The 11,173-nt window shown below is 37.6% G+C and overlaps 1 protein-coding gene across 4 annotated transcripts in view; it reads left to right on the top strand.

Moving 5' to 3' along the window:
• The first annotated feature begins 3,327 nt into the window (after positions 1-3,327).
• Positions 3,328-11,173, top strand: part of map7d1a (MAP7 domain containing 1a) — a 42,294-nt gene continuing 34,448 nt past the window's right edge. For 2 of the 4 annotated variants that reach the window (XM_014018597.1, XM_014018596.1), the window contains exon 1: positions 3,328-3,695. In XM_014018597.1, the coding sequence (XP_013874051.1) occupies positions 3,665-3,695 (31 nt within the window). In that variant the 5' untranslated portion in view covers positions 3,328-3,664. The remainder of the gene's footprint in view (positions 3,696-11,173) is intronic. The other 2 variants (XM_014018600.1, XM_014018599.1) reach the window with 1 other exon arrangement.

The following is an 11,173-nucleotide window of genomic DNA, read 5'->3' as shown; positions in this document are numbered from 1 at the left end:
ATATATATGAATTTGCATCATGCACTTAATTGGAAATAATACAGAAAAACATTTTAAGTGACATATTGCTGTTGATAAAATGGTTTGAACGTCTTAAATTTTGCTTTATGAGCCCATTGAAGTCAAAGCTCTTGTTTGACCTCTTTTTCAGGAGCACTTCTGTTTAAACAGGGAGACACTGCACAACTGGCTTTTATCWGATCCTTCCTCCCTGCAGTATCTGTTGTTTTATATAATGTCTTAGGACGTGTCTCCTCCCTCCTTTAGCTGCTTTTATTATTGAGTTCCTTTATTTACTCTCYTGTCCCTCTTGTTTTCAGGAAGTGTGTATACTGATTCAATCATTCTGCAGCTGTTTTCACAATTCTTGTCTATTTTTAGTGTGCTTTTTATTCCTTACAGCCCTGAGAACTGTTCCTGGTGATCAAAGACAGTTAAATGAGATGTGTGTAAGTGTGTGTGTGTAGTAGGGTTTGCTTTGTGTGGACTGCAGCTGCAGCTTCAAAATGAAGTATTTTTTGAGTAACAAGGGTCAGGATAAAAGACACGCGTCTCCTCCACCTGTGTGCATTAAAATCACCTGAATGAGAAACTTAACAGAGCCTGAATTAAAAAAAAGGCATTACTGCAGTCACAACCGTTTTATTCTGCAGAACTTTTTTTAAGTCRTGCATCATTTCTTCACATCCAACAGTGACCAACTGGGCTGTATCTTACTTTGAATGGCTCATTAGTGCAGTACAGTGCACCAGTGTGAGATACTGTATACTGAAACTCCTGACTTCAGATAATGAGGTATGCTTTTATCCTCTGCCATTTTATTTTCCTATCTGTCTACTAGCTATAGGTTTGCTGTCTAGTTTGCAGGGCTGAACTCGGTTGTTTTTTTTCCCATTTCAAAAAACAAAAAATCCAAATTTACAAGAGAATTAGCATTTTCTGAGAAAAGTAGCATAAATGCTTAATGTTGACAGATTTTTGAAAAAAACAAACAAGTGAACCTAGCACAAAAAAGCAGAAAGAGCATGTTTGCTACAAACTGGCAATTTAGCTAAAAAAAATTAGCTCTAAGAAGTTAAAAAAGCAGTACCAAAAGGTAAAAAGTAGAGTTAAGATAAAGAATATTTTGAGGGGTTTTAAAGATGTTGAAGACTGCCCCATTTATTTTCAATGAGAACAAAAGAAAAGGCTAAATATCTCAAAATTTGCTGAAATATCAAAAGTCCTGAAGGAGAAGTACAAGGACATAACTTTAGGTTTACTAGTGGGGAGATTATGCTCTAAAACCTTGCTTGTCATTTATGCTCAAATGTACACATATGATATCATACATTTTTTAAACAGGTCAACGTTACCTAAAGCCAACAGGATGCAGTTTTATTGGGGGGGTTATATTGACTGGATCAAATTATTGTGGGGGTTATAACCCCCCTAACCCCCCTGCAAATTAGGAGAAGTACCRTAAGGTTTCATACATAAACTGTTGAAATGGCACAAAACTTGCAGCTCGAGGTACATACTGAAAAACGTTTGGAAGAAAATGGATCTTCTCAATTATATAAATGCCTAATAGCTTTCACACAATTAAAAAAAAACAAGTTACTTTTTTCTATTTTTAAAAACCCATTACTGATATCAAAAGTACAACTGCAGAAGCTCAATAATCTGACCAGACCATTTAGATTAAAGTTTTAAAAAAAATTTCTGTGACTGAACAAAACCTTTCAAAAATATATTTCAAGACCTGATGGTTTCTTTCTTTTTCTGCTGTAATTCTGCTAAATCAGCCAACCACACATCTTAAAGAGCGCACCCACCCCCACCTCTTTCAACATCCCTCCCAATCCAGTGGCATTAACAGGTGGCTCGTGGGGGGTTTGGGTGAGCACTACTCAGCTGCTGCACAATAGACCCCACTATGGGCCCATTATAGACAGGGGTGTCCCCCTCTCAAGCGTGCCGAGCAGCCCCTGGCCCAGCCCCCACCCGGGCAGATGCTCTAAAACATCCGCAGGTGGTGGACGAGAAGACTCCCTGAAACTCTTGAAACGGTTCTGTGACTACGGACGGCCTTCAGTTTGCAAGTTGTACAGAAAMTGATCATAATGTCACCTGAGTGGAGTTACTTGACAAACACATCARTCACCCAAACAAAAACCAGGCTGACAGGATCATCAAGTGTTCAGAACACAACAAAGTCAATTCCCTGTACATCTCAACAATTATTATAATCATTGTTACGATTAGTAAAGTGTGAATAAAACAGCAAATGATTTGCAAATCTCATAACCCTGCATTTCATTCACAGTGGAACATAGTAAAACATTAAAGCTAAGAAATGATACCCTTCTTTAGCAAAAAAAATAAGGCAATTTTGAATTTCATGGCAGTAACAATAACAGTACAACACAGTAACAGCATCTTAAAATGTGGGTACAAGGATGATTATAAGGCTGTAAAAATAAGTGGTACAAATAAGAAACGGGATCATTTAGCATCTAATATTTGATAASTGAAAGGTCAGTAAAAGGACTGAGTTTAAAAAGAGCATTTTAAGTGGTTGAATCTCTTTAGATGTTTACATGTTTACATAAAGATGGGCAGAGGTTCACCAGTTTGTGAAAAAAAGTCTAATAATAGCAAATCAATTTCTGAATATTCAAACCACATTTTTTAAAAAGTTCATTTTTTATTTCAATGTTTGGTATGTTTATTATGTTGTGCATGCTGAACCACTGCTTCACATATTAGAATTTCTGAATTTGTCTTAAGTTTTATTAAATGAAAATGCACATTATCCACTATGCTTACATTTATTCAACTGAGCAGCTGCCTGCCCAACAAACTTAGTATTAAAATAACTAAAAATACTCTTGCATATCACATCAGGGACCCACATAAGAATATTTTTAATTGTAATTTAACAAAGGTTTTTGGCAATGTCTTTAACATGTAGTGGTATTTTATGATAAAACGTTTTCACCATCAACAACATAGTTGGTAATATTTGACAAATGTTGACCACAAGGATATTTTGGATTGAATGTGAACAGACTGTAAAATAAGTTGTGTGGGTGAAAGAAACAAGCACGACGCTTGAGGGGACATTGTTGTTTTCATTTTAAAATGTTTTTATAATTTTCTTGTTAAATCCTATTATAAAGTTTAGATTATATATAATTTAAACTGAGAACTAACATAATTTTATTTTAAATATCAATGATAAAAAACACTTTTATTTAATAAATAGTGATGAGAACACTGCCCCCCCTCTTTGGTGTAATGGTACAGTCCGATCTGCTGCGAGATCTTCCGCCGAAGAAGAGCGTCAGCTGGAGCTGCGTGGTGGAGTCAAAACTTCTACTTTCCTTCCTTTCTGTATCGGAAATTCCCGGTGACACCCTTTTATTAATTGTATTTATTTTATCCGAAGAAGACTCTCAGCCACGGGTGCCTACACCAACMGTTTTCTCGACGTTGTATTTAGACAAACTCGGTCTGGAGGGGTTTTTTTTTTTTTTGGGCTACATTTCGCTAAGACAACTGGAGTGACTCGGCTAAGTTTCCCCCCGTTGTGCCTAAAGGAATGAGAGGAAGAGCCCAAAACCCACACGTCTCCTCTGAGTGAACAAAAGGACAGAAAGAGAGGGAACTGCCGCCTCAAATGGAGGAAAACACTCTCCCAGAAGCAACATGTAAGTCTTTATTCACACACTGGAATCCATTCATTCAACATTAAGTCGAGCTACTTTTAGAAGAAGACAATTTAAACCGCAGCAGAGTTTTTTTTTTTTTTTTAAATCTCGGAGGCTAAGGAAGTGTCGAAAAGGTGAAGTCGAAAATTGATCCATAAATCGTGATGGAAGTGCTGCAATGTCATTCACAACCTTCACATCCCATTAACGCAGATTTCACGGTGCTTTATGAACATTTGATATTGATATAATTTGATAACGACACCAGAATCATCATCCTTAAAATGATGACTACCGCCTACACATCAGGTTGGCATTCAGTGTGCAGAAAGCTGTGAAGGTTATAATAACACAATTTGCACTGGATGAGGTAATCTCAACTAGTCCCATCCCATCCCCCTCCTCATGTTTAGTCCTTATGATGCTCTTACAGACGGTTCTGCATCCCTTGCCTCCTCTTTTTTTTTTACACAGATCTTACATACCAGGCAGTGTTTTCCAAAATTCAGTGATGCAGAGCTGCAGGCAATGCATATTTGCATCACCAAACTCCTGAAATTTAAACCTTGCGCTTTTCAAATTGGGGTTTCAGTAMCACTGGAGGTAACTCGGGAGCATTCCTACCTCTGCTGGACCTTCTTGCACCTAAATGCGCAAAACGTGCAGAAAGTTTGAGTCAAGTTATCTTTGATGTTTGGCAGATGTTGTTGTGAGGACCACAGTTGTATGTAAGGATGTTGTTAGCAATAAATGCATGGAACCATCACATCTTACACCGAAGCATTCAACCAAGGTGACGTGTGTTTTTATTATCTTCATCATTTTTATTATTTATTTATTTGGTACAGTTATTAAAATTATCAATCGTCTGAAGCATTTTTAGGTTTATCTAAACTTTGAGTCAAATCCTCAGCTGGGAACTGCAGGTTCATCCAGTGTTTCAGCTATTATCATTACACACCTTCACCCAAAGAAGACCCAGCCGAGGATGATCAGGCTTTGTCCCTAACAGTCTCCTTTTGGCTATTACTGTTGATTAGTTGAATAATAAAAATAAAAAATTCAAGAAGATTGCCTTTTACATTGTTGCATTGTCCATCTCTGGCCACATGCTGCCCCCCTTGTTTACAATTTAATCTACTGGACATTTTTAAAATAAATAAGTAAGTCTGGACCAGTTTTCCATAACTGCTATTTATTATTGGCGTAGCATTTAGACGTGGACATGTTTTGACAGAGGAGAGATCCTGGCAAGGTGTCAAAATGTAGCTTTAGTGCAGTGGTTTCCAAACTTTTCAGCTTTTGACCCACAAAATATCAGTAGCACAGGCCTGTGCCCCCATTTTTGGTTGAGAAACATTGGTATCAGGTCAAGTAAAAAAGTTATAGTAACAATAGTCAAGATGCTACTTTTATTCATTTTAGGTACACCAACCTCACTGTTTTGTAACAAGGGGGAAAAATAAATCATTTTAGTATTATTAATTCATAATTATTTTACAGGRCCCCACTGTGGATCCTGATCCCAACTCTGGGAACCACTGCATGGGTTGCTRTAAACATGTTCAAAATTAAGTGACTACACTATGAACTGCATATAAATTTGTGAATCAAATACAAAGTTTTTTTTTGAAATGTTGAAGTGCAAACTTAAAAATGCTTGTTTTTTTATTTATCCAGTTTTTTCCTTTGAAGATTCTCAGTCATACAGGTCATGACAGATAGCTGGACAGATTCATCTGTTCAGGTAGTACTTGGAGAACTTAACCTTATTTTGAGGTGGTACTCAATAGTTTGAGTACCACTGAACTCCTACATAGACCAGAGTGCTGGACAAACAGTCCACATAACATTCCCAACCAGACCAAGATTGGCAGCAGATTCTGAACTCTCTGATCTCCATTCAGTCATAGCAAATTCCTCAACTATCCCTGCTGGATATCTGCCAACCTGGTTTAACATTTGAATCTTGTCTTGCATTGACATGCTGCCTGTTTCTGGAAATAGAAGAGGGACACACAATGAGTCTGCCTTCTTCTGACAACAAAAAACTTCCTTCCTGCTGACGGGGGGCCGCTTGGTGAAGGGTGGTCAGCTTGTTTTGGCTTTGCATCAAGCAGGACGTTGACATGTTCCACCCTSTTTGTGGGAATCATAACCAGTGGCCTGTCGGTGCATTAATGTTCTGAAAACTCTTGAAAACCTGAAGCTTTGAGTTGCAGTCATGTGTTCTGACTCACAGCAGAAAGACTGAAAGACTCTCATGTTTCATGTGATGTTTAGTTTGTCAGCAGTGCTCATGGAGATTGTTCCAAAGTGGTTTTTCAGYGTTTTTGATAATTTTGGTGACTGAAACATTTTGTACAATATTTGACTCAAGGTGGAGTTTACTCTGTGATCACTAGGGGTGTAAGAAAATATCGATACACTGAAATATCGCGATATTTCATTTCCCGATACTGTATCGATATTCTAAAGCCCTGTATCGATTTTTTTTTTATTAAGGTTTAAAATGTCAACTTTCCTGCCAGCCATTCATTTTTATGTTGTAGTTCAGCCTCTGACCACTAGTTGGCAGCAGTGAGCCAGTCATTTGGCTCCTCTACCTCTTGAGCGCCAGAGAGTAAGAGAGCATTAGCATTGTAAGTAAACATTAGCTTCATGCTCCGATAACTGAATCTGAGCAGAAAAGACAGACACTGGCTGTGTCCAAAACGGCAGGACGGGTCCTCCGAAGGTCGAATTTGTCGGCCGCATACGTCACAGCGCCGCGACGAAGGACGTCCAAAACGGAAGACTCCTCCGATGCGTCCGACAAATACGTCCTTCTTTTTCCCCGAATCGAAGGACAGGTCTGATGGATCCTTCCCGGCCCAGCATATCCCATAATGCATTGCGGCCTGACCGGAGATTTTTTTAAGCTAGTAATGGCGGACGAAGCGAGAGAAAAGAATACATTTTAAATAAAAATATGGTGATTTAAAAATTAAAAAAAATTAGCGGTTGTAATTCTAATACTTTTATCATTTGTATGGACATGTTTTTAAATATTATTTTTTCTTCATAAAAAACGCGAAATAAACATGAACCTACAGCGGGTCAATTAGTTCTTCAAATGATACTTTTAAGTTAATTTTATAGTTTTGTGATATTAATAATGCTAATGTATTGATATTTTTCTAGTTTTGATTTAAGTTTGCTTGTTTAGCGTCGTCACAGTTGCTAGGTGACAAGACGTACGCCGGGGTAAGGAGGGGAGGCTAGACCGTCCAAATCCACAGACTCTTTTTTCCGGTCTTCCCGGTCTACCAAGGACCCGGCCTGCCGAGACCGGGGAGTCTGGGTCCTCCGGAGGACCCGTCCTGCCGTTTTGGACACAGCCACTTTCTGCCTTCTAAGCTGAGGTAAGGTTACAAACAGTTACTGTACTTATTTGTCAGAATGTCTGTATTTTAAGACAAATTAAGTGTTTCGTACGCTCTTTTTTCCAACTGTAGTCAGCTTTCACGTTACGTATAGCGCATGCGTCTATCACCTCGCGCGAGCTCGGCACTCCCCCCGTGACATAAAACTCTGTCTGTTGCTCCCAATGACCGGCTGATCACATCAAAGTCCATGTACTTTATCCTGCTGTGTTCGCTTCAAAAACGGTTTAACTCATTTAGGTTCTCAATTTCTTAACTGGTTTTCTTCGGGACCTGCCCTGCTGTTTGACCCACAGTTATACAAATCAGGTTGTGGATGCAGGTCAGCTGATCCCAGAAACTCTGTGTGCAGCAGCTTCATATCGTCTGTTTACTGAACTTTATGACAACATAAAGCCTATTGTTAAGTGTTGGGTGACCATATTGTAAATTAATATTAAAAATGAAAAGCTGCAAAAAATATATTTTCAAACTATTTATTGGCAAATATAGTCTAATAATTGAAAACATGGATGAAATAAGAAAAAATAAAATAAAACATACAAAGCAGAACACAGCTAAATGTATCAAAAGTATGTCTATGTAATATTAGAATTKTCTGAGACAATGAATTTTGTTTTTTCGTTTTTTTTTTTCCAGTAAGAGGTTTTTATTTAATAGAATTTTTGGACCAAAAATATCACAATATATCGTCTTGTTTACTGTATCGAAATATATCGGGATATATCGTATCACTCCTCTGTCATGATATGTATCGTATCGCCAAATTCTTGCCAATACACAGCCCTAGTGATCACCATTGTGTATTTACATCAACTAAACCCAAACTGCTGCTCTTGTTGAACTTTAATGCTCACATGATACTGAATGTGTAATTGGAAAAAAAATATTTCTTGTCTCGTCAGCCCCGTGTTGCTTATGCAAAACATAATTGAGCAGAAACTTGAGAAAATGTCTGTATAGATGGGAGAAATCTTTTTTTTTTTTTTGTTGAAATACAGGCATGAAATCGCTCTTTTTATCTCCCCCACACTCTTGTCCTGTATCTGTTGAAAACTTTCCTCAACATTAAGGGAAATCTGCTGTCAGGATTTGTCTTTTTCAGATCTTCTAATCCTGTTTCTCTTTCTTTGGACTTTCTTCATCCGAATCTCGGTTTTGCTGCTATTTTGACAGCCTCTTTCATGCAGTCTTATTCAAAGTACCTGAACAATTTGAACTGTGAGAAGATGAGATAAACTTGAACTCTGTTTCTAGTTATGGTGAACAATTTTTAGGAGCAGTAGCAAGAATCATGGACAGTGCAACTGGAGGTTCTGAATATATGAAATAGAGTAAAGCATTGTTAATGAGCCTTTAATGAACCTATATTTTATTGGGGTGTACTAGTGTTGTACTTACAGGAAAGGTCTAAAAATCAGTCCCTGACCCCTTTTGCTCTTCTATGAGCACTACCTCATTTCCAGTTAAAACAAGTTTGTATTGTTTCAAGGGTATTGTTCAGGGTTTTTCAGTAAAATAAGATTGGAATATTGAAGGTTTATTGTGACCTTGTAATACCTGACAGAGTCCGTTATAAAAAAAAATAAATAAATAATGATATCGGCAGATCAGGCTTTTTAAAAATCTGTGATTGGCCAGAAAACTGCAATCGGGACACACCTAATATTTTAAACAACAAAGGCAGCTCCACCTTGTTCTGATGAGAAAAGAGAAACTGTCGACGAACTAGGGAATTGTGAAATCCTTGTCTATTTTGTTAAAAGGGAGAATCCACCAGCTTTAGCTGTCAAGTTGGCTGTAAACAGGATCAGTCAGCTTTGCATTTTTTAGCCTTTGAAGTTCTTATGTAATGAAGGAAAAGCCAACAACAATGTGCCATTTTGGTAGCTGTCTTTGTAAAATAGCAGTGGGCAGAATCCTTTGGACCCTCCTAGTTTTTCTTCCTGATCCCATGTCACAGCAGAGGGCTGTTTTGGGGGAAAGGATCAGCAACAAAGTGAAGTGAAAGACTCTCATCTACTGTAAACCTTTTTAAAYACATGCTCGATCTGTTGTATATGACAAACTTTTTTTAATGAATACAAAGCGGCTTCACCACTGAGTGGACTGTATTGTTTATACTCTTTTTGTATACACCTTTACAATTATGTTGTCAATCAAATAGCTTTCAGATCCTGTTTTACAYATTACTTCTGTTCCAAAAAGAAAAGAAAAGCATGGTGAATTGATGATAGAATTAAAGCTAATGACAGACAGCTTTTAGTCTTCACAGCCCTTGTTTAAAATATAGAAATGAAAGTTGATGCGTATAATTAATATCCTGTAGAATTGGAACACTGAGGTTGTCTTACGTAAGATGGGGGTTCTCACATGTGCAGATGGGGAAAAACCCACTTTCAGCACATTTTTTTATAGTTAGATTCAGCCAAGCAGGATCTGAAACATCTGAGTCACAGAGAACTGACTGAAGCTGCTCCAAATTTGTGGCATCAAAGTCTGTTTTTCAATCCACACTGCAGCGTTTTGACAGTGAGATGTTTGTAGCTGATTTCTAAGAACAATCAGACTTCRTTTAAACTGAGTCTGTGACTGAGGTTAAACCCAGGAGCCACAGATTTAATATTTGTGTCATGCTGAAGTAAAAATAAATAAATAAAAATAAAAGGACAGAGAAAGCACTTCAGTTCTTATGCTGTTTTTCCAATTTGAATATGATCGATGACAATACAACAAAGTAAAATGGACAAGTATCTAGAATTTCAGAGCGTGCACATTACTCCCTTTGCTCTGACAATCAAAAGTGAGTTCCTTTCTGCCTTCAGGTATTATATTTACATGTTTTTACATGCAAGCCTCTGTAGAAAAATCAGTGCCTGAAGAATGCTTTAGACAGGATGTTGTATTTCTATAAGGGTGAAATAAAACCAGTTAAAGATGCAAAGAAAGATAAAACTTGCGAGGACTTTTCTGTTTAAATTCAGCTCTCCACATAGAGAAGGCCTCTCATCAGTGAAGTCCATTCTGAAGCACTCAGTTGGTGTAAAGCACACCACCCTGACTTCTCAGAAGGGAATAGATGTTGATCCTGGCTCATTGTAAAAGCAAATAATGTAGTCTCAATGTTGCAATTGCTTTCTCAAAGTGTGGTAAAGTACCTGCTGAAAGAAATGGTATGTGCACACATGCTCACTAGGGATTCATGATAAATCTGTAATATAGTTAAAGATTGTTTATCGGCCACAAGATACTGATAACTGAAATTTTCATATTGGTGCGTTCCTAATGCTCACTTCTCTGTTTGTGTCTAAGTTAGTCACCTTTAATTTAAAGAAGGAAATAAGACAAAAATAGTATTTATAGTGAATACATTTGTGTACATTTGTTTCTCTCTTTGTTTTTTCATTACATGTCATGTAAATCATTCAAATCAGCATACTCCCCCAAATGCCAAACATTCATTCGTAAAATAAGAATAACTAGAAGCACTCGGAGAGCGCAAATCTCCGCCAAGACAATTTCCCCCATCCTATAATAGAGTAAATGCACAAAAGCAGGGATGGAAACACATTTGCCGAATAAGTTGTGATGTAGCGAACATTTAAGCAGGCAGTATGCGCGGGATTTCTTCCCGGTGGAGTCCAATGTGGAAAAAAAAAAGAGTCAGATTCGTCACCCGACGTTATTCATCGTCAAACTGGTGTCGGATTAAGCTCCTAAGTTTTCATCAGTCACATTTCACCGTGTAAAACGTCTGTTTTATCTCCTTGTATGAGTTTGTAATGGTTTGACTCTTTATGAAGTGCTTCCTGGTACCGTCACTCTGTGGGTCAGCACGACCGAGAACATTACCTCACCCCTGCTCTCATTTAAATAATAAAAATGAACAAACAAACAACCTCCTGAGTAGGGCTGCCACAAACGATTATTTTAATAATCGATTAATCACCGATTATTTATTCGATTAGTCGACTAATCGGATCATACGTTAATTGAATATAAAACATACAGCTTATCACGTCAGAATGCAGCTGCTATTGTATAACCATCGTT

Source organism: Austrofundulus limnaeus, unplaced genomic scaffold, assembly GCF_001266775.1.
Source record: "Austrofundulus limnaeus strain Quisiro unplaced genomic scaffold, Austrofundulus_limnaeus-1.0 Scaffold196, whole genome shotgun sequence".
NCBI lineage: Eukaryota > Metazoa > Chordata > Actinopteri > Cyprinodontiformes > Rivulidae > Austrofundulus > Austrofundulus limnaeus.
The sequence above is the reverse complement of the archived record's forward strand: the minus strand, read 5'-3'. Positions and strand labels throughout refer to the sequence as shown.